The 25,450-nt window shown below is 35.5% G+C and overlaps 1 protein-coding gene and 1 pseudogene across 1 annotated transcript; one reads left to right on the top strand and one right to left on the bottom strand.

Annotated features, from left to right (window-relative positions):
- Positions 1–436: 436 nt before the first annotated feature.
- LOC145040840 (bifunctional protein FolD 1, mitochondrial pseudogene) lies at positions 437–16,464 on the top strand (annotated as a pseudogene).
- A 3,414-nt stretch (positions 16,465–19,878) lies between these two features.
- HSF4 (heat shock factor 4) lies at positions 19,879–21,739 on the bottom strand. Its single transcript, XM_078992699.1, has 2 exons — positions 21,084–21,739; positions 19,879–20,604 (listed from the first exon to the last, which is right to left on the bottom strand). The coding sequence occupies exons 1-2, from the start codon at positions 21,285–21,287 to the stop codon at positions 19,987–19,989; spliced, it is 822 nt and encodes a 273-aa protein (XP_078848825.1). The 5' UTR covers positions 21,288–21,739; the 3' UTR covers positions 19,879–19,986.
- Between the last annotated feature and the right edge of the window lie 3,711 nt (positions 21,740–25,450).

The following is a 25,450-nucleotide window of genomic DNA, read 5'->3' as shown; positions in this document are numbered from 1 at the left end:
TGTAATCATTAAATACTATTATTTTAATGATGTTTACTAAAAACAAATAATTTGTTTTTTTTTTATAACTTTCTGATAAATTCAAAATATTTTATAGAAAATAATTTGTTTCTAGAAGCATTAACCTTTATAAAATTAGATACTCAAATGGATTAGAAAAAATGTGTCCAAATTCGACAACGCGGAATGTTGAGTCCAAATACTAGAGTACCATCAAACCATAAAAGTAGATAAACATGTTTACTTGGTTTCCCATTTCAACTTGTTTACTTAAGACGAAATCTCACTCTTATCAGTTTAGAGATGTGAAAAAAACCCGTACCCGATGGGTACCAGAAACCCTAACCCGAGTTAACCGGGTAAATCCTCGAGTTGACCGGGAACGGGGACGGGAATGAGTATTACCCAAATATAAAAAGTGGGGATGAGGATAAGGATGGTTCTACCTTTTGGGTACAGAGCTTGCGAACAAGTTGGAACTGCCTCAATAGTAACAGAGCTTCCTGAAGAGTGTACAGAAAGCGAAGTTCTCGATGTTGTTTCAATGTTAAATCACAATGAATCAGTCCATGGCATTCTTGTCCAGCTTCCATTACCCAATGTAATTACTCTTTTACCCTTTCTTTTACAATCAATTTCAATCGATTCACCCAATGTAATTGTTGATTCAGCATTTGTGTGAGGAGAAGATTTTAAATGCAGTAAAAGTTGAAAAAGATGTGGATGGTTTTCATCCTGTGAACATGGGAAACCTTGCAATGAGAGGAAGGGAGCCTTTGTTTATTCCTTGTGCCTCTTTAGGGTGTATTGAGGTGCTTAATCGATGCAGTGTAGAAATTTTAGGTAATAAAGCAGTGGTAATTGGAAGAAGCATGATTACTGGATTACCCACTTCCTTGCTATTACATGTATTTAATTTATTTGTATCCAAATTGTCTTGTTTTAATGTTATTATTGATGGGTTTTAAGCATAAGAACAATCCTATGTGCTCATACAAACCCTAATGCTTGGATCTAGGTTTCTCTATTGTACATGCTTCGAATCCAAGACTAATAAACTTAGATCTAACATATTATAAACTGAATTAGGGTTTAGATAATTACCTTTGATTGTTATATAGCAATAACAATCAATTCCTTGCTTGGATTGGCTTCAAAAGCTTAGTGCCTCAAGTGTTGCACCTCTAATGGAGTCACAAACACCATATGCAACTTGGATAAAGAGGAGAAGAAGAGAGGCTGCCCAAAAACGACTAGAAACCCTAGAGAATCAGTTGTCCACGTTTTTGGAGCCTAAGGGGTCCTTTATATACTTGTGTGGGCTGCTAGGGTTTCAGTCAAAACCCTAATGGACAGCTTAAACTCTAAGCAGCCCATGGAACCTTCTGGACAAGGCTATGGACGAAAATATGATGGGCTTCCATCATAATTTCGTTCACCCCTTGATCCTTTAGCATTCCTAAGCCCAATAACTCAATTATCCAATAATTGCAGTCTAGTCCCCTAAGTTTAATTAATCTCTTTTAGCCACAAAATTAATTCTTAATTAATTCTTGACTAATATTAATTAACCAATATGATTTCTCCTTTAATATATTATTCTCATAATATATTAATAAATCATATTTAAACCTTTCTCTCCTTAAATCATCCTACATATTGCTATGGTGAAGGCAACCCAAAAGGACCATGCTCATAATCGAGTCAAGTACATACCAAAATAGTTATGGACTTAGACACCAATCCAACAGTCTCCCACTTGGATAAGTCTAATAATTATTTTCCGTATGACTTCAGAACCTGATCAGCAATCGTAGCTTTCAAAAGCTGTTGTCAACTCTGATCTTATCAGATAGCGTGTCCTCTAGATAAGGGATTATATATTCCTCCATTCTCAAGATATCGTATAGACATAAGACATGAATTTCAATCATTCTCTCTATACTGTTTCCCGACTTCCGATTTATGACGACTGACAACAGACTACAATTGAACACATCAACTTAGTCCCGGCTTGGCCAAGCGCTTAGGTGTCATCACTAAATCATCGAGAGGCCCACAAATATCGCTTTTATCCCACTTTGGGTAAAAGAAATGGATAAACTTCGACTCAAATGCTCGCTTGCATTTACTGATCGAATCACACACAATAATAAGTTTTATAACACCAAGTTACTGGTGCGTTTACTTATTATCAATGTGTAACTGACCAACAAATAACAACTCACACGTCTCGGCTTCAAGAATATACAATATTATCGTCTCACTAATCACTCGTGATAAAACCATGAAGTGATCCAAGTGAGCGTGGGTTTAATCCAATGCTCTAATCTTATCAAAGCACTCATGAACTCTGCAGCAACCTTGTGCCATGTCTAAACACTTCAGACAATCTACAGATAGATTCATGACAGTCTTTGTTCATACATACTCCCAACGTATGACCGACTGTGGGTGTTTGAATAACCTATTTATTCTGGAAGTCAAAACATGCAAACTGAAACATAACAACAATACTTAATCCTATATGGCCCCAAACTTGTGAGTGTAAATAAAACCCTTCTATTTATCCACCATATTGATTACTCATTATTTATCATTTAATGTTTTGGATAATCAACTTATTACTTGAATTACAACAACAATTGTCCCATGCTCTAAACATGCACACTTTGTTTCCTATGGTCCATGCTTTGTGAAATAGATCACCTGAAAACTTTTCCAATGATGCTCATTTCACAATTCCTTAATCCTAATTATTAGTGTAAGAACACAAGGTTCTTGCCACTACTAGAATATGCTAGATTCTAACATTTTATGCAACGATCCCTTTGCAAAATCATAGCACAAAAGTCACCAAGACTTAGCTAATGAAATTACAAAGTACTTTCTTAGAAATTGTTACAAGACAATTCCATAGATGTGAAGTCTCACATTCAAAGTACATTCCTTTGAACATCCTTCTTGCATAAAAGTTTTTTAATCTAGGCATAGACTCTCAATATCCAACTCCCAATATGGAAACATTTCCACATTTGCCATATGACAACTCATTCTTAATAGAATCTTATCTATTCATAATAATGTCGATATGGTCCATCCAATACCATACTTCCAACTACTTACAAGCGATCAATCCTCAGCGAACTTTGGATCGTCCTTTGATAGTTGTTTAATTCTTTCAGTCAAAACCAATTCTAGTCCTTTTTCCCTCTTAATGCGCTAGACATTTGGAAAATTTTAGAATGGTAAAATATTATAGCATTTGCAATCGATCCTATACCCGAAGCGTATGGGACACGATGCATAATGTCTTACATAAAGATATGATACTTTACCAATCTTTTGCCATAATATTTTATGTGTCATGTTCTCACAATTCGAACTATGAAGAGGGATGCCGTAATCAAAATCGAAATTTGAGAACACACTATGTATCCTTTGACTAAATTTATTAAAATTTCTCAATCTAAGCTTTAGATTTTGAAACGAAGTATAATATTCTCTCCCTTAATTATAGCAAAACAATTTTTCAACCATGCAACTTTGCAAATTGAATCTTTGTTTTTCTATAATTAATATTGCTAACATGCAATACTATACAAGCATAACTCTTATGCTCCCACTATCATGATGATTATCATATAAGCATAACATTTATGCTCCCACTAGCTTTGACATGTATTCAGAAAACAAATGAACTTCCAGAAAACAATGCCTATTGAGTTTTTGAAATTCATATTTTTAATACCAGATGCTTCGATAAGCCTTTATCTAAGCTTCTTAAATGTATACACCTTTGCTTTAGATAGCTCATATGTGTTTTTAAACAATCTAGAACTTATGTTACTAAGTTCCAAATGTTCAACCTAATTGCCAAATCTCACAATTCGAACTATGGAAAGGGATGCCGTAACCATAATCGAATTTAAGAATACAATTTTCACAATTGCTATCTTCTTAAGATCTCTCTTAGTGAAAGCATTTCCTCACAGTCATTTTCATGAAAGAGGGAATCTTATGATACTTAGACTTTATGGTGTATGAGTTCCTATTCATGTGAATTTGCCAAAAACCAAGGTTTGCGACAAATCCAAACTCATATGGACTGAACTTTCTTAATCTTGATTTCTTGCCTTATGATAACACGAGTGCCCACCATGTCTTCCAAGTAGTTTAGTAACTTATCCTTATATATCAATGTACTATCCATTGATCAAGTTACTTTGTCTTTATGCATTCAAATGAGAATTCATAGAACTCACATACACAATTAATTCAATTGGAATGGCACAGAAACAAAATTATGTCAGCACGATAGGTTGTCAACCTCAAGTCGTGTGCTAGTGATGACCGATAAGGTTTATTCTTGATTTGTTCTTGAAACCTTTCAATACATTTAGACCCCCACTGACTCCTTGACATATAAGATTCTCTTGTCAAGAAACATTTCTTGACAAACAAATATTCAAGAGTTAATGAAGCATTTATCAAGACAAAACACTTAACAAATTGGTCCTAGTTGGTCTTTGTCTTATCCAAGACAACACAACTTACCAATTTCAAATGTGCAAGAATAAGAAAACTTTTCCAAATTCCACATTTGATGAGTGTTATAAACCTACTTAAGACTTTTCACTCAATGTCACAATCTTGACTCTAAGACTTGATATTGGAACGAAGTATGATTGACTTATTGATTTAACCATTTCTACAATACTTGATACCTCTTCTTAGACATGCAATTGCACTAAGACTCACTTAGAGGATCTATTGAGACATGGTTCTTAATCTTTAAGACTTATCATAAAACACAATAAAAGGTACTCTCCCTTCTTCTTAGAATAGAGAAACTTTTATCTTTCTGCCTACTTGATTCTTCTTTATTCGTTCTACTATTCATTGAAACTTTTTCAATCAACTTAGAATTATACTTAATCTTATAAGTATAATCATATTTACTAAGCTTTAGTAAATCATGACAAATATCTTTTTCACTCTTTTGGTGGACTTGATCAACACACAACCTTGTGTACTTGATCTCCTTGTCCTTCAATTGACACTTTGCCAAAGAATTAGTCTAAGTTTCCCAAATGTGAAGGTTTTTCATTCATCATACAATACACATTGCATGATTCCAAGTTTCTGTCCAATTGAAACTTGGGCGATGAGAAACTCTCCTTACTTAGTAAACTCTTGACACTTCCACAAATAATACAATTAAGAATCAAATCCATTATTGCTAATAATAGAAACATTCAAACATCAATTTTTCATACATGCCATCGCAAGGGAAAATAAATAAGATAAAATCAAAATTCATTTTATTGCGGAAATTTTTTTTTGTCCTTACAATGCAATTCAATTGAAAAAACTATGTTATTACATATTTCTTAACAATCTATTCTAACTCCAAGTAGTAGCTCAAGAATCCATTCTTCAAGTAATGCGATCAAAATCCATTTCTTCATGATTAGATTCAGCTCACTTCTTTTCTCAAGCTTCCTCTCTTTTCTTCGATCCTACAAAAAATCAAAATGTAATCTTATCACATCATGTATTAAGAATCTAGAATAGGAACTCAAAAGAGTTAGATAATGGATTTTACCTGAAGTAGATCCATACGTCTTGACTCTCCCATCTCTTAGATCTCTCAGGTAGTTAGTGATGGGTTTTAGCCATAAGAACTTTCCTATGTGCGCATGCAAAACCCTAATGCTTGGATCTAGGCTTTCTAATTAAACATGCTTTGAATCCAAGACTTCTAATGGCTAATTAGGTTAAATAACAACATTGAAACAGATCTAGAATCATACCTTTGAGTTCCTTGTTGATCTTGTTGTCTTGGAGCTTCTAGAGTCACAAATGTCACTCCTCTAATGGCTTACAAACACCAATAGCAAGCAAGATGATTTAGGAGAGAGGAGAGGGGAGGAATTCGGCCAGAGTATCTCTACTTTTGATGGTGTGTCGAATTCCCTCACCCCTAGGGTCTATTTATACTTGTAGACTCCTTAAGGGTTACAACCTAAACCCTAATTGGATAACTTAGACTTTAAGTTGATCCATATCCTTTCCTTGATAACCCTATGGACGATTTTGGCTTATCCAAGCCCTAGAAATCGTCCATCCTATCTAGGATAAGGATTTATAGTCTAAAGTGTAACTATCAAACAATTGACAGTTTATACCCTCTTATTTAATTAATCTCTTTAAGTCACCAAATTAATTCCAATTAATCTATGACTTATATTAATCAAATAACCATATATTATTCCTTATAATATTTACTCTCTCTTAACAAATCATCCATCAAGTTGCTATGGTGAAGGCAACCCAAAAGGACCATGCACAACCGGATCAAATACTTGCCTAATATAGTTGCAGCCTTAGACACTATTCCAACAGTCTCCCACTTGGATAAGTCTAGTAACTATACAAGTACAATTCGGTTTGCAATCGTAGCTCTCAAAGACGCTGTCAACTCTGATCTAATCAATCTTGTCCTTTAGATAAGGGATCTTACAGTCCTCTGTTAGATATCATGCTGACAATCCTATGGAATGGTTAGTCAAGCATTTGATTTCTCGATCTCCGATTTATTTGACATAGAACTTAATCAAACACATCAATTCAGTTCTGACCGGGCCCGGCACATAAGTCAAATCAAATCATCGAGTGGCCAAGATATCTCTTCTACCCTCTTAGGATAAAATTTACAGATAAACTTCGACTTATATGCATTTACTTATTCATTAACCAACTATACACAACAATGCGTTTTATAACACCAAGTTACTAATGCGTTTTCGCATTATCAATGCACAATCAATTAACAAATAATAAATCATATATCTAGGTTTTAAGACTATATGATATTATCGTCTTGCGATCACCTTTTATATCGTATTCCATAAAGTGATTCCAGCAAGCGCGGGTTTATTCCAATGCTCAAAACCAGTTCATAAGCACTCATGAACGTTGTAGCAACCCTTGCTATGTCTAACACCATTTAGACATTCTACATACCAATTCATGACAATCTTCATTCATATCTACTCCCAACATATGAACGATTGTGGATCATTTGAATAATTCGATTATTCCTAATAAACTCAATTATTCTGGAAGTCAAAACATGCAAAGTGAAACAATAGTTAAACAATTAACATGTGACAGTAACTTTACTCATAAATAAAACTCCTTTATTTAATCATCAAATGTTAATTACATTTATCTATTATACGTTTCTAGTACTATCTAATCTATACTAATATCATCCTTCAGCCCAATACTCCTAGCATGCTGCAAGTGCTTAACCCTACTCAGTCCCTTCGTAAGCGGATCTGCTGGGTTATCTTCTGATGATATCCTCTTCACTACGAGTTGTCCTTCTTCTACACGATGTCTAATGAAGTGATATTTTCTGTCGATATGTCGAGATCTACCATGATCCCTTGGTTCCTTGGTCAAGGCAACCGCACCTTCGTTATCACAGAAAATCTCCATGGGCTCCTTTATGGCCGGCACAACTCCAAGATCACCAATGAAGTTCTTTAGCCATATTGCCTCCTTCGACGCTTCGCTCGCTGCGATGTACTCTGATTCGCACGTTGAATCAGCTACGGTTTCCTACTTGGAACTTTTCCATGTCACTGCTCCTCCATTTAGGGTAAAGACCCAGCCCGACTGTGAACGGTAGTTGTCCCTGTCGGTCTGAAAGCTGGCGTCACTATACCCTCGCACCTTCAAGTCATCACTCCCTCCAAGGACTAAGAACCATTCTTTCGTTCTCCGAAGGTACTTAAGGATGTTCTTCACCGCAATCCAATGTGCTTTGCCAGGGTTCCCTTGATATCTACTAACCATGCTCAAAGCGAAGGCTACATCAGGGCGAGTACAAGTCATAGCGTACATGATTGAGCCAACTGCGGAAGCGTATGGTACTCGGCTCATTTCTGCTATCTCAACTTCGGTACTCGGACTTTGAGTCTTACTCAGCTTGGCATTTCCTTGTATCGGTAATTCTCCCTTCTTTGAGTTTTCCATACTAAAACGTTTTAGTACCTTCTCTAAGTAAGTATTCTGACTAAGTCCAATTAGTCTCTTACTTCTTTCTCTTACTATCCTTATTCCCAAAATGTAAGAAGCCTCTCCGAGGTCCTTCATAGCGAAGCACTTCCCGAGCCAGGACTTAACCTCCTGCAGAGTCGGGATGTCGTTCCCTATGAGTAATATGTCATCGACATATAGAATGAGAAAGCTTACTATACTCCCACTGGCTTTGACATATACACAAGATTCGTCTTCGCTTCGTACAAATCCAAACTCTTTGACTTTCTCATCGAAGCAAAGATTCCATCTACGAGACGCTTGCTTAAGTCCATAAATGGACTTCTCAAGCTTACACACTCTATTCGGATGCTTTGGATCCACAAACCCCTCTGGCTGAGCCATGTAAACATCCTCAGCCAACTTTCCGTTAAGGAAAGCGGTCTTGACATCCATTTGCCAAATCTCATAATCATGAAATGCGGCAATTGCTAGCATCACTCTAATAGATTTAATCTTCGCAACTGGTGAGAAGGTCTCATCATAGTCAACTCCAGGAGTTTGAGTAAAGCCCTTCGCGACCAATCGCGCCTTATATGTGTGTACGTTCCCATCCACGTCGGTCTTCTTTTTGAAGATCCATTTGCACCCAACGGTCTTACGTTCGGGCACATAATCAACCAAATTCCAAACTTGGTTATCGTACATGGATTGGATCTCGCTATCCATTGCCTCTTTCCACTTTGCAAACTCCGGGCCTGCCATGGCTTCCTTATAGCTATTAGGTTCATCAAGGTTTACTAGTGTACCATCACTAATATACGTGTCTCCTTCGGTAGTAATATGAAAGCCATAAAACTGGGGATGAACTCTAACTCTATCGGAACGTCTAAGAGGTAAGGATTCGTCAATCGGTTCAACCGGAGTTTCCTCCTCGGGTTGAATGCCAGCGGTAGAGGTTCCTTCATCTATCGACTCTTGAATTTCTTCAAGTTCGATTTGCCTCCCACTGTCTCCTTGGCTTATGAGTTCTCGCTCTCGGAAAACTCCTCTCCTCGCAACAAAGACAACATTGTCTTTCGGTCTATAGAAGAGATATCCAAAGGATGTTTGCGGGTAGCTGATGAAAATACATCGCTCACTTCAAGGTTCAAGCTTGTCGTGAGTATCTCGTCTTACGAAAGCCTCGCAACCCCAAACCTTGATATGTGCCAACGAGGGAGCTTTCCCCATCCACATCTCGTGAGGTGTTTTTGCAACCTTCTTAGTAGGGACTCGGTTAAGGATATGGGCGGCAGTCTCTAAGGCATACCCCCAAAAGAAGATAGGTAGTGAAGCACGACTCATCATAGAGCGAACCATATCCAATAAGGTCCGATTACGCCTTTCTGCCACACCATTCAACTGCGGTGTCCTAGGAGGCGTCAATTGCGAAACTATTCCACACTCCTTGAGATAATCGTGGAATTCAAGACTTAGGTACTCTCCTCCTCGATCGGATCGAAGCATCTTGATTTTCCTGCCCAATTGATTCTCCACTTCATTCTTGAACTCTTTGAACTTTTCAAAGGTGTCTGACTTTTGCTTGATTAAGTAGATATACCCATATCTACTATAGTCACCGGTAAAAGTCACATAGAAGCGGTTCCCATCCTTCGTGGTTGATCTAAAGGGTCCACATACATCGGTATGTATTAGGTCCAATAGCCCCTCACCCCTTTCACAAGTACTCGTGAAGGGTGACTTAGTCATCTTTCCAAGTAAACAAGACTCGCATGTGTCATCTTCCCTAAGGTCGAATGACTCCAACACTCCATCCTTTTGGAGTTGGGCTATGCGTTTCTTGTTGACATGTCCAAGATGGCAATGCCACAAGGATGATTTATCCATACTAGTGGAAGAATCAATATTCAAAACATCATTTCCTAAGTTATCAACAATCATAACAGTTTCATATATTCCATTACATGGTATAGCTTCAAAGTAAAAGACACCATTTAGATAAGTCAAAATAGAACCATTCTCATTATTAAAAGAAAATCTAAATCCTTGTCTATATAAACCATGAAATGAAATGATGTTTCTAGCCATTTCTGGCGAATAGCAACAATTGTTCAAATCTAAAACCAAACTATTCCTAAGCACTAAAGAATACACTCCAATCTTGGTCATAGGCGACGATCTTCTGTTCCCCATGATTAGATTGATCCTTCCTTGCTCTACATCCCTACTTCTTCTTAGTCCCTGCACATTAGAACAAATGTGATAACCACAACCGGTATCAAGAACCCAAGAAATAGCATGATTAGAATCGTTAGATTTGATTGTGTATATACCTGCGAAAGATGGCTTGATCTTTCCTTCCTTGATCGCTTGCAGGTAATCCGGGCAGCTTCTCTTCCAATGTCCTATCTTGTGGCAGTGGTGGCACTCTGCCTCCTTTGGGTTAGATCAGGGCTTAGCGGGATCAACTTTGGTCCCACTAGAAGAGGCACCATCTCGGGCTTTCACCTTGCGATAGTTATTCGATGAAGCTTTCCTCTTCTTTCCCTTCCCTTGACCAATAGCCAAGACAGGAGCAGCGGACGGATTGGGAGTTGGTGCAACAGACTTGTCCTTGAAGTTGCTCTCAGCGACCCTCAAGAGACCTTGGAGTTTGCTTAGGGTGACATCTTCTTTGTTCATGTGGTAGGTCATCCTAAATTGGTTGTACATTGGAGGCAAAGAGTGAAGCACCATGTCGATCGCCAAGTCTTCACCGAAGTCAACATTTAACTTGCGAAGGCGGTCGACATACCTTTGCATCTTTTGCAGGTGCACGGTAAGAGATTCTCCATGACCCATCTTAGCGGAGATCATGTTAGTGAAAATCTCATAACGCTCTTGTCTCGCGTTTTGGTGGTACCTCTCCAACAAGTCTTGATGCATCTCGTATGGATACATGTCCTCGTAGGACTTTTGGAATTCGGAGTTCATGGTGGCGATCATGATGCAATGTACCTTCGTTGCATCTCGCTCATGAGTTTCAAAGGCGGTGATTTCTTCGGGAGTAGCAACTTCGGGGTTGATTTTCTCGAGCTTCTCATCGAGGACATTCTCTTTATCCTCATAGCGATCAATTGTGCGAATGTATCTTATCCATTCACTAAAGTTCGTTCCATCGAAGGTGACCTTTTGGCAAAGGCTCATCAACGTGAAAGAACTAGCAGCAGCGTTGTTTGCGTTCGACATTTATAGAAAGGACAAAGATAGATTAGAATAAGAATCCCTAATTATCACCCAATAAGAAAATTAGGGCTAGGATCCAACAATAACATTTACATACTATAAAAGGGATGCCGTAATCTAACATGCAAATAAATTGAAGGTAAGTGAATGACGATTCACTAATTCTCCATCACAAAACTTAAACTATTAGTCCTAAGTGGTTTTTTAGAATTCCTAGGTTCGGATGAGATTCATTGAAACTATTCAATGGCATGTTTAAATCTCGATATGCTCCTCTCGTTTGTGACTGGGATGCCGAGGATCACAAAGCGGGTGTGAATTACCATGCAAATTTACATGGTGCCTTCATTGTAACGATCACACACACGCTCTATGATAAACAATGAATCACCCTTTGCCACCTTCGCTTAGAACCAATTAGTGTGCCGGTAAACCACACACGCTCCACTAACCTCTTAGCAAGGTGCAAAGTGTAATTTCATGGGATTGCATCAATTCACTTTTCCTAAAGTAACTAAGATTGGGAAATTTTTAAAACGTGTAGTTACTTTGTATTTCTTATTATACTTTTAATGAGAAGATGAGGTTGCCCTATCCTACCCGTTCGGCTAACGACCCTCCACCAATCAAGCAAGCGGTGGGTGTGAGTGTACACCCATTAAGCACCATTTTATAGGCCGCAACCTTATACCCACCTTATAGATCGGCTTCGTGAATGAGGCCTACTAACGGTAAGACTAGCATTTAGTTATACATATATATTATTCTAGTAATATCATATTAGTATAGGGTTGTATTTTAAACTTTTCAAAATCTAGGGTTTGAAATTTAAGTTGTCTAAATTAAAACTTTTAATCACAAATATAAATTTCAAAACTTTAGGGTAGGTTTTAAACATTTAAAACATGAAGGATCAAATAAAAAATAATTCCAATTAACAATTAATATCCTAATTATCTTTATTTGATTTATCCAAGATTTATTTTAAGATAATTATCAAAATAATTAATCATTTATCACATAAGGAAATTAAATATTTTATTAGATGATAAATATCTTTAATTAGATCAAGATAATAGTCATATATATCAAAAAATCGAATTAGGGTTGATCTAATATGATTAAGGTAAGTTTCCATAAGATAATCATGAAAAAATCCCGGTTTTGCCTAATCCAGACGCTCGGACTCGCCGAGTACAGGCCTACTCGCCGAGTCCACTTTGGAACTCGCCGAGTACATGACTCATAAACCCAAAATCGAATTTTGCAGGTTTGTTTCAGTTAATCAAGCAACAATTTAAAGAAAACCAAGCTAGGCTTTGATACCACTGATGGGTTTTAGCCATAAGAACTTTCCTATGTGCGCATGCAAAACCCTAATGCTTGGATCTAGGCTTTCTAATTAAACATGCTTTGAATCCAAGACTTCTAATGGCTAATTAGGTTAAATAACAACATTGAAACAGATCTAGAATCATACCTTTGAGTTCCTTGTTGATCTTGTTGTCTTGGAGCTTCTAGAGTCACAAATGTCACTCCTCTAATGGCTTACAAACACCAATAGCAAGCAAGATGATTTAGGAGAGAGGAGAGGGGAGGAATTCGGCCAGAGTATCTCTACTTTTGATGGTGTGTCGAATTCCCTCACCCCTAGGGTCTATTTATACTTGTAGACTCCTTAAGGGTTACAACCTAAACCCTAATTGGATAACTTAGACTTTAAGTTGATCCATATCCTTTCCTTGATAACCCTATGGACGATTTTGGCTTATCCAAGCCCTAGAAATCGTCCATCCTATCTAGGATAAGGATTTATAGTCTAAAGTGTAACTATCAAACAATTGACAGTTTATACCCTCTTATTTAATTAATCTCTTTAAGTCACCAAATTAATTCCAATTAATCTATGACTTATATTAATCAAATAACCATATATTATTCCTTATAATATTTACTCTCTCTTAACAAATCATCCATCAAGTTGCTATGGTGAAGGCAACCCAAAAGGACCATGCACAACCGGATCAAATACTTGCCTAATATAGTTGCAGCCTTAGACACTATTCCAACAGTTAGGGCAGCTTCGTCTCCAATGCCCTTTCTCTTGGCAATAAAAGCAAATGGACTTCTTTGGCACAACACATTGGACAATCACAGAATTAGTTCTTTCTGGACTTCCAATGTTTCCAGTGTCCATTGAAGTTTGGGATTTTGATTCACCAGACAAATTTGCTTGACCAGCATGCCAAATCATTGCTGATTCAGCAGCTATAAGCAAATAGGTGAGACCAATTAGGGTCACGTCGTGGTCCATCATATAGTACTCTCTAACGAAATCACTATATGATTTAGGAAGTGACTGAAGAACCCAGTCAACAACCAACTCGCTTGAAATCTCGACACCCAACATGCTTAACCTATCAATGTGTGACTTCATCTCTAAGACGTGTGCACACACAGGTTTCCCATCTTCGTGTTTACTCGCCAAAAGGGATTGAGTGAGCTTGAACTTTTCAAGCCTTTGAACTTGTGGGTCAGGGAGAATAATTGGAGGAGGTGGAGGAAGTGAAGCGTGACTCTCATTTCCTTGATCGTATCTCGGAACGTCATCTTCATTTGGAAAGCTTGTTCCGAAGGATTTGGGAAGACTATTGTAAGATTCAGACATCTACAAAACGGGAGAAAATTCAAGTTATGTTGATTAGAATTCTTGATGTAACACCCAAATGAAACATCAAGCTAGGATCCAACACAATACTCTACAACCTAGAAGAGGGATGTCGTAATCTAGTTGTAGAATATCTGAAGGTAGGTAAATGACGATTTACCAATTTCCACCATGAAAAACGAAAAGGAAGTTTAAGTTTTAAATGAATTGAAACTCCTAGATCTTTTGAGATTCATTGAACTTTTCAATGGCATGTTTAATCTCGATTATGCCCTACTATTTGTGACTGGGATGCCGAGGATCACAAACAAGGTGTGAATAACCATACGAATCACGTGGTGCACCCAATGCTAATATCACCTAATCAATGTGCCGGTTAGCCACACACGCTCCATTGATCTATGATAAGCATCGAGCCACCCTTCGCCACCAATGTCATCCCCAAATTAGTGTGCCGGTTAACCACACACGCTCCACTAACGTTTGACAAGGGTACGAAGTGTAATTCCATGGGTTAGCATACAATTTCACATTTTTCCTAAAGTAACTATGATTTGGGAATTTGTAAAAGCATTTAGTTACTTTGTACTTCATTATACTTATAATGGAAGGTTTCTATCCTATCCTACCCGTTCGGCTAACGACCCTCCACTAGTCAAGAGTGCGGTGGGTAAGAGTGGATACCCATTCAATCGCCATTTTATAGGTAATTTCCTTAAACACCCCTTATAGACCAGCTTCGTGAATAAGGCCTACTAATGATAAGACTGACTGTTTACTCATACATATATATAATATTAGACTTTTAATGTTATATATAGTATAGGGTGTATTTTACACTTTTAAAATACTAGGTGGTTCAACTTAGTAAATTATACTTTTAATTTAATTAAATGTAAACCAAAAACTTTATGGGTTTATTAAATCACTTTTAATTATACACTTTAATTAATTAACAAAACCATAAGGGTATGATTTGAATTTTTCAAATTACTAGGGTTTTAGAATTTAACATTTCAAAATTAAACTTTTAATCAACTTTTAGATTCCAAAACTTGAGGGCAAGTTTTGAAACATTTCAAAACGTTAGGGATCAAACAACAAATAATTCAAATTAAACAATTAATTTCATAATTATCTATATTTGACCTAATCTTATTTTAGTCACTAGATAATTACCAAATAACTTTAAATAATCCATATGTATCACATAAACAACCAATATTTAAAAGATTTGAAATTATCTATTGTTTTGGCAAGGATAATCACTAATTTAAGATAAAAATCGGATTTTAACTTCAAAAAACGAATTAGGTATCAAATCCAAGTCAAAACAGCAGCAAAAACCCGGAATTCCCTCTGTCTGACCCCTGGACTCGCCGAGTAAGGGACAGACTCGCCGAGTTCATCCACTGAATCACCGAGTCAGGTCGGGCAGAGGCTAAAAATCGATTTTTTAGCAAATAAAGCAGTTAAGCATCACATACAACTGAAACCAATCAAGGCTCGGATACCACTGATGGGTTTTAAGCATAAGAACAATCCTATGTGCTCATACAAACCCTAATGCTTGGATCTAGGTTTCTCTATTGTACATGCTTCGAATCCAAGACTAATAAACTTAGATCTAACATATTATAAACTGAATTAGGGTTTAGATAATTACCTTTGATTGTTATATAGCAATAACAATCAATTCCTTGCTTGGATTGGCTTCAAAAGCTTAGTGCCTCAAGTGTTGCACCTCTAATGGAGTCACAAACACCATATGTAACTTGGATGAAGAGGAGAAGAAGAGAGGCTGCCCAAAAACGACTAGAAACCCTAGAGAATCAGTTGTCCACGTTTTTGGAGCCTAAAGGGTCCTTTATATACTTGTGTGGGCTGCTAGGGTTTCAGTCAAAACCCTAATGGACAGCTTAAACTCTAAGCAGCCCATGGAACCTTCTGGACAAGGCTATGGACGAAAATATGATGGGCTTCCAACATAATTTCGTTCACCCCTTGATCCTTTAGCATTCCTAAGCCCAATAACTCAATTATCCAATAATTGCAGTCTAGTCCCCTAAGTTTAATTAATCTCTTTTAACCACAAAATTAATTCTTAATTAATTCTTGACTAATATTAATTAACCAATATGATTTCTCCTTTAATATATTATTCTCATAATATATTAATAAATCATATTTAAACCTTTCTCTCCTTAAATCATCCTACATATTGCTATGGTGAAGGCAACCCAAAAGGACCATGCTCATAATCGGGTCAAGTACATACCAAAATAGTTATGGACTTAGACACTAATCAAACAATTATTCGTCTGAATTACATGTCTTTCTACATTCAGAGACATCATGCTACAGTAAGCGTTGTGTATTCATTCACAAAGAATCCAGAGGAAATAACATGTGAAGCTGACATTTTGGTTTCAGATGTTGGAGTTCCAAATTTGATTAGAAGTCATTGGTTGAAGCATGGGGTTGTGGTAATTGATATGGGGTCAACGCTGGTTTAACTTAACCACGGGATGTCGTCCTCTCCATCTCCGATTCTCGACTTTCCCAGCCCCATCTCCATCCTTGCTTCGTTAATTCAACACCCACCACCTGCTTGTTGTATTTTCAAGTACCATCGACACCCAAAACAGCCTCCTAGCAAGGCTTAAACTGCTGAGAAACTATCACGAGAAAAGCACCGGCAGCTCTCCCTTAGACGACCAAAAGCAGCCTCGAACACCCCCTCATTCCCTTGACAGACAAATGCTGCTATTGTCTCCCTTATGTCGGGTTACGGCCGGTGATGAGGCAAAATGAAAGAAGGAAACCGCCGGAGTAGACATGTATAGCCGACGCCCCCTCCCCCCTTTCTCACGATCGCCAACCACATGACCACCATTTTGACTGCCTTCGATCGCCTGATGCCTTCTAGGTCTAATGAAGCCGAAGATGAGGACCAAGGTCCCTTTCCCAGTCCCACCTTGTGATCTGCTTGAACCTCACTAGTACCCTCGATTTTTTATTGCTTCCATTCGTGTTCTTCCCCGATCAGACGAAGAAGACGCACCATCTCCCTTTTGCATTTGAGTTCATCGACGAAGTGATGATCCAGTTTAAGAGAGAGGGGGGGGGGGTGGGACCATTTATTAAATAATTATATTTTTTTAAATAACAAAAAACTTTATAAATGATCCCTCTTTTGTGAAATGACGGAAATACCCTTCACTTAACGGCTAAAAGCTAACGTAGTTAGCGAAAAGGACCATTTGTTAAAAGTTTTGAAACCACAGGGACTATCTGTGAGATTTTTTGAACTTAGGGACTAAACTTGATATTTTTGAAAATCACAGGAACCATTTTTGAAGTTTTATCTAATAAAAAGTGTTACAACTAATTTCCTTTAACTTATTAGTTAAATCATAAACTCATAGCTATCAAGTACAAATGTACTTTCATTTTGTTATGCATAAGACATCATCTCTCATTTATTTCGTTAGTTGGTTGACATGGAGATAACTATAAGTGGTAATCAAAAATTCAAACGTATCTCTACTTTAACTAATATATGTTGTTTTTTCAACAAAAAAGTAGGTCTTTTAATATTTTTAAGAGTAAATTACACGAATGGTCCCTGTGGTTTAGTATAAATTACATGTTTGATCTCTAACTTATTTTTCTAACTCGGACTGTACTCAAGTTTTAATTATGTAACGCGCTTAGTCCCTATTTTAACAATCCGTCAATTGTTTCCATTAGACACCACAGGTGCCTTGCACGTTGGGGGTATAATAGTCATTTGCCATTGTCAACGCTCTACCGCCAACAAATAACAGATGTATCCCTTATTAGCGTGCTTAGACACAAACATTCACAAACAAAACCTTTGAAAACCCTTGATCAAAAGAACCCTACATTTGAAGACGACGATGACACCTTAGAGGATACGTGCTACTATGGACGAGATCGACGTTGCTTGTCGATAAGAAAGTTTTCTGGGGATGGATTCACAGGGATGAATAAATGAATGCCGTTCAAAATAAGTGGAATCGTTTATGAGGATTGTAAGTATTTAGAGCTTCGGAGGTAATTAGGATTTAGATACAAATACATGCATTAAGGTGATGTGTAATTAGCTGGTTCAAATCGAATTGTCTTGAGTGATATTAGTGGGCATGGTTCTATGTGATATATTAAAAATAAGTTTTGCTTGAGAGCAAGCAAAAGGCAAGTGTGAGGTATTTTGATATTGTCATATTTGTATACATTTTTAGACATTATTTTAATACATTTAAAGTTATATTTTGGTTAAATGCATAGATATTTTGCAGCAAAAAATGACATTCTTGAAAAAAAGGACTGAAAATGAAAAAACCTAGATACTTGGAGGACTGGAGGTAAAGCTAGGAGTTTAAAGTAGTAAAATCATGCAAAAGAAGTCTCACAACATGGAGATATAGAGTTCACGGCGTAGCAATCTGGAAGGATCTCGATTATTTGTGCAAGAATAAAGCTTACGACATGACTAACACTCCTTCACGTCGTGACCAAGTTTCCTCAAAAGATTCTTAAACGGAAAGCTCAGATTCATTGATGCATTCGGGATAGATACTGAATTCAGGTCGTGACACCCTTATGGTCACGACGTGAAGACCGAATATAAGGAAACTATATACTTCATTACGAGGACTTTGAATAGATGTTGCATGTTTTAGACGACTCCTGGGACAGAAAGCTATGATTAAGAGTGACAATTAACCCTTTTAAGATTGGAGATTAAAATATTAGAAGATCGTATCAAGAGATCACATAATTCATTCGGTTTGCTTAGATTGATCATGTATAGCTTAATTTCTTATGTGTTTATGTGCTTATTTTGTGCAATTATAAGCTAAATCATTAGGTTTTCGTTTAGGTAATAAGAATCATAATACTATTTTTTAGTTTTTACTTTTCATGGATTATTAAGTTGGTTTAGCTTGTGTTTGATTTATCAATACCTAACATGTTAAAAATTTTAATCGTTGTTGCTAAGATTCAAGTTTAGTGTAGTTGAACGATCACTTTAATTACATAACTTGTCTACCTAGTTGTTTCTGATCATTAAATTGCTAGAGTTAGTGATTGATCAAATCCTAATAGATAATAAAGGTAGTAATTTTAACTGTGTTAGAGAACATAATTTGTTCATAATTATGTTTGGTTATTTGTCTTAATCATAGATAATGAAGCTTAGATATATCTTACATAGCTCAATAATCTTAAATAATTAATTAAGTATCCACTTATGTATGATCATTACATAATTGTTCATGAATTTGTGAAAACATTAGGAGGTCGGATCAAAACTTCTAATAACTTTTATATGGGTAACCAACTGAATTAATCTATATTTTGAAACAAACCACAAGAAAAAGGGGATATAAAGCTAAATGAAAGTGTCTACATTATCTTAATTACAATTGTTTTTAGTTAGTTGTTTGCTTTAGTTAGTTGAAGTAGTTATTAGTTAAGTTAATCTAACATTGTAAAATAAGATAAAACACTCACTTTAGTTGTTTTATTTAGATCAATTTTTAATAGTTATTTTATTAGTTAAACATTATTTTCTGTGATCAATACCTGATTTATTTTTCTATATTATTAACTAATCAGATACACTTCCTATAAATATATTAATAGATAAACTAGTTAGGTTCATAAATTTAAAACTTATACATATTTCCATGCACATCATTGAGTTTATTATGGATTATTAAAAAAATATAGGACGAAACCGAAATTACTCCTCTACTATAATAGACTTGTTAAACAACTATATATATATATATATATATATATATATATATATATATATATATATATATATATATATATATATATATATATATATATATATATTAACGAATAAATTATAACCTTAAACAAAAAATACATAAATAACATATATCTTTTTAATATGAATTAAATGTAAACATTGACATTATTATTCTTTTGGATATAAATTCTTGGACCAATCACATGAGGTGTCACATTCTTATTCGTTAATTGCAGACCTTGGTTGACTGTCCACTTATTTTCATTTCTTTCCTTTGAGTCCCTGAAGAAATATTTATTTCATCAAAGCCCCTCTTTTTCGTTTCTTCTTTCAAAAACACCCCAAACAACTTAAAACATTCTCCTTTTCCTCCCTCATCATTACACTCATCGCCGTCAGTCACCGTCGCCGTCGCCGTCGCCATCTCACCAACCACAGCATCTCCTTTCATGATCCGATTGATGTAATCCGGCGCCATTTTCACGTTTTGTGTCAGAAACGCCACCAGATCGTCACACTGTTTCTTCATTTGTGCAAGCTCCGACGTCAGAATCCGCTTCTCCTTTTTCAGTTTCTCGTTTTCGTCGGACAAATTCTCCAGCTTCTCCACCGTCGGAGTGTCGACTGATCCCGGATTCTTCGAATCCGGCGAAGATGTGGAGCTGGATCCGAGATCATCACCGGAAATACTTGGCGATTGTGCCGGACCACCGTCACCCGTCGGCTTAGCTTGGGAAGACTGTACGGTTTTCCGACGACGGATTTCTATGAGAAGCTCTCGTTGCCCACGCTTAAAGTTCTCATTTGCGAACTCCCATTTATCCGGCACAGTTTTACGGAATCCCTAAATAAACAAAAAAGTTAATCACGATTGCGTAATTGAAACGAATTATTTACAATGAAGAATTATGGATTCTAGAAAGAAAAGAACTAGGTGGCTGTATATGGCATATAAGTCAAAGATAACTTATTTGGAATAATAGTAGAATCTGTTCAAAATCTAGATCCTTCGATTGATTTCCGATTTTATTGTTTAACAGACCCCACTGAAATAATGTGTAACTAAAACCACTACTTGTTTTTAATGGAAACTAGCCTGTTTCCATGATTATGAAATATCTGATCATTGAATGGATGAAGTAATGAACAAATATTTTTTTTATATATGTATTAAAATAGAATTAAAGTAAACTAACTCTTTTCTACCATGAGATTGATAGATACATGATGAAAGTAAGAACTAAGAACATGAAAATTGAGCTATGAATACAGATTTTAATGGTGAAAATAGATGAAGGAAAGAAGAGAGAGAGAGAGACGTACATAAGTATTAAGCTGACGAACGAAGCTGGAGAAATTATTGTGCTTGAATGAATTTGGGAGCAAATCCCTAGCGAAATCAGCAGTTTTCCAGACAATGAACGTTGATCCGTTTTCATTCCACGAAATCACATCATCAGTCGCCGGATCATCCACCAACAGATACGTCTTCGTCAGAAACGGCGCCGGAACAGACCGATTCGCCATTTTTTTTTTTTTCAATCTCACCTACTTCCGACCGATATCTCTTTCTCTAAATAAATTACCTAACTTCTACACTAATTGAAGAGCTAAAATCAAGGAATTAATTAACTAACAACTAAACAGCAAAAGAGCAGTGAGGAATTCCCAGCTCCAACAGTAAAATCCAGAAAGGAACAATCGAGATCGAGCCAGATCGTAATTCGAAAGGTGTATTGTAACCGTAGCTGATGATGACGATGATGATGATGGTGATGACGATGACCTTTTAGTTTCTTCCATGACCGTGTACTTGTTGAATTCGAATACACCGGAGAAATGACACGGACATAACTTCCGCCACACGTCTGTTTCCTCTCACGACGGCGACGTCCAACGATGACAAATCACGAACACGAACACCAACAGAGTATGACGATGCTGATGAGTATGATTAACGTGTTTGATCTATGAAGAATTATGAGGATTCGTGCACGAAAACAATCTAAAGATGCTTTATAGAACCCATGGGAGAAGGGTGTTCTAGAAAGGTTTGGAAAAACAAGTGTGAAGCTAGTGGGTGGGGCCAATTTGAAAATAAGAAAGAAGACTGTTTTTGTTTCTAATGAGCTTCCGGAAATTTCAAAAAGCAACGGCACTAGATATTATATTGAATAATAAACATTTATGAAGATAATTTTTAGATGATTTGATAAATGAATTTTATAAAATTATAATTTGTTAAGTAATGAATGTATTGAAGATTAATTCACAAAAATATGTAAATTGACTAAATAAAAAATTCCAAAACTTATAAGGAAGGGTTGAATTACTTGGTTACTAAGTTAAATGAGATGAGTAAATGCTACTATTATATTGCTATTGGTCCCTTTGTGATGTTTATTTTAAGCTATTTGAATTTATTGGGTTTGAATTTTCTTTAAGATTCAATCTATTGTGAAAATAATTGTTTATAAATATGATATGGTGTGTAATTCTCATTAATCAAGGGCGTGTACATAAAATATATACATATCTAGATGGGTTGGGAGCTAATACACAACTAATACATAGGTAGAAGGTAGCCCTAAAGATGACAACAAACTGTGATGAGCACAGTACATGGAGAATTAAGCCCATTGTTAGTTTGTGACTTGATCTCGAAATGAATGTCAGTCTCAATGTGTTTCATTCGTTGATGTTGGACGACATGTACATGTTACTGATATTGTCACAATAGATTAGGGATGAATAATGGAACCGACCCTGCTGGAATCGGTCTGAACCAGACCCAACCCAGGAACCGAAGTCGGTCAAAATTAAGAACTAAACCACACCATCGGTTCTTACCGGTTCCTGGTTCCAAAAATTCACAAGAATATCGTTACGGACCCGACCCAACCGGTTCCATCAGGTTCCGGTTCCGGCTGGTTCCCCGATCCAAATGCTCATCCCTACAAAAGACTATAGTTTTCTTCTCTTGTGGAGAACAAAGCTTTTATATCAAATTATGTATTTGACATTAAATTATAGTATACAACATGTTTCAGCAAAGGTATTTGCCATCACCCGGTACGTATTTAACATTAGACAATTGATCGTGAAATAACAACATGGCGTTTAGAAGACCAAGATGCAAGATTATCCCCTTAAATACATGGTGTTTTATTTTTTCATGACATCGGGCACCTAAGTTCCATTTAAATATATTCCAACATTATTAAATATGAAGTTTTAAATAAGACGTAAATCAAATATCGGATAGCTATCAACAGTTGATTCGTGATTCTTTTTACTTGGGAGTGTGAATACTTTTCTGTTTTGGATAGGATGAGATTATATAAATACTTTGCATTGAAGAATTTAGTGCGAGTAGTTTCTAAGAAGATATGACGAATTTTACACGTATAATTATAGTGATTTGGCTAAATTTTCAACACGCGGAGTTGGTTTGAAGATTATAAGTAAGTAGCTTCTGAAATGACTTCGCATATTATAATATTTTCTTTTTCCATTTATCTATCAAGTTAACTAGTTTTAGTTTTATTAGTCAACAAAATGCAAAACAAGAGTGCCAGAACCAAAAATTTTAATATGGGGTACAAATATTGTCAATATAGTATATATAGTATATATAGTTATTCAATATCTGATATTAAAAAACATTTATAATCTCTGTAGTTCGGGTACAATAACATAAAACATGTTTACAAATAATATTTTTTTATATATATAAAACAATTTTTGAGGTACTGTAATACCTCCAACACTCCATCTAGCTACGTCAATATTAACAAGTGCAACTGTTTGTTCTATAAAATTTTAATATAAAACTAGGGGGAGCTCCCCGAGTTTTTGCACTTTTTTTTTTTTTTTTTGGTTATTGCATTGCCCTAATGGTGGTTTCTTTCGAATATCATACTTGAAAATAAACTCTAAGGGGTGTTTGGGAATACTTTTTAAGTCTAAAAGTTCTTTTTGTAAAAGTTCTTTTTATAGAAGTTCTTTTGAGGAAACAAATGCCAAAAGTGAGTTTTAAAAAATGTTTGGGTAGTATTTTTTGACTTTTGAGTGTGATTTAACTTTAAAAATCCGAAAGTTACAAAAAATCACACTTTCTTGACTTTTGAAAACTCACTATTTTCTTCTTTACAAAAAGTTTTTTTGAAAAAAACTTTTGCATCATCCAAACATCTTTATATCTTTTTAGAAAACATCTTTATATTTTTTTAGAAAAGTTAAAAAACAAAAGTTATTTAAAAAGTTTTCCCAAACACCCTATAAGAATGTATGTTTGTCAATATAAATAATTCAAACACACGTCTAAATCTTTTTTTTAGCAAGCATGTCACTTTTGTTAGCATAAGCTGAGTAATAACATGTTAAAAACGTTAAAGTTCGCTTTTCAATTTCCTTTATGTTCAAGTGATAACTACTTAATTAAATCCCACTTAAATTAATAGAATCTTGATACTTGACTATAAAAACAAAAATGTGGAATCTGGTATACTGATTGTCAAATTCTTCTACGCCTGAACAAAGTCAAACATTTTGATTGTGAAAATGTTGATAGAATGGAAAAGAACCTAGTAATTTTTAGTGTTTAATCTTTATGATATTCCTTTTATTTACTATATATATATATATATATATATATATATATATATATATATATATATATATATATATATATATATATATATATATATATATATATATATATTCAATAAGTAAGAAGAAACCAGGCAATGATGCTACAACATCAATAAATTCTTCGGTGTTCACATAATGTTCCCATGCTCCGTCTGAACAATATTCAAAAATACAAATTAGTGAAATTACTTTTTTGCCCCTTTTAGATTCCTCATTTTTTATACACGATTTTTCCAAGTTTCTCATTGAACTCAAGAAGCTTAGAATTGTTATCCAACTTTGCCCTGAAAATATAAAACTCTTTTTAGTTAAAATTTTTTTTGTCAAAAATAAAAATAAAAATGGTCCTAACAAAGGTAGATGCTATGCTATTTAAGGCTAATATTAATTATGAATTCATATTGCAAAGTAAAAAAGAAAATTTTGAATTTTAACTACGGTTGTTTTAATTACCTTACAAACATGTCATGGATCACGCATATTAACCAATAAAGTGTCACATTTTAGATCAACATAACAAAGAAAATTTTGAAAATTTGAAAGGATCCGTGCTTCTTTCCAAAAATCAGTCGTTTGTCGATGAGTATTTATAGGAGATAAGATGAAAAAAATGCAACCACTCTAAGGGCAAAATAGTAATTGTAAATAGATGTCCTACCAACTGTTCTTCCTTATATGATCTACCAACAAACCATGTTTCGTTGATTCTTTTAATTGAGACATTTGATACACGCATAATATATAGTTTCATATGTTCCAGATCCTAATAATCTTACTTCTTTGAGTTCAACATTTTGCTATCTATGAATTGTTGAATGATCCATCATTACCTTCATTATTTATTGCAATATTCAGTAAAACGATATGGATATACATCAACTAATGGTCAACTACCTATTACTTTAAATCTGGGTATTAATATCCGATAGAAAAAGTGCATACCTTGAGATCAGAATATGAGAGAGTAGTTTCAGCTTTTGTTGCACTGCATTTAACCCCGATAAATATTAACCTTGTGGTTTGGTAACACAACTCAT

This window comes from Lactuca saligna, chromosome 4 (assembly GCF_052625555.1).
Source record: "Lactuca saligna cultivar CGN05327 chromosome 4, ASM5262555v1, whole genome shotgun sequence".
NCBI lineage: Eukaryota > Viridiplantae > Streptophyta > Magnoliopsida > Asterales > Asteraceae > Lactuca > Lactuca saligna.
This window is presented reverse-complemented; position numbering and strand designations above follow the sequence as displayed.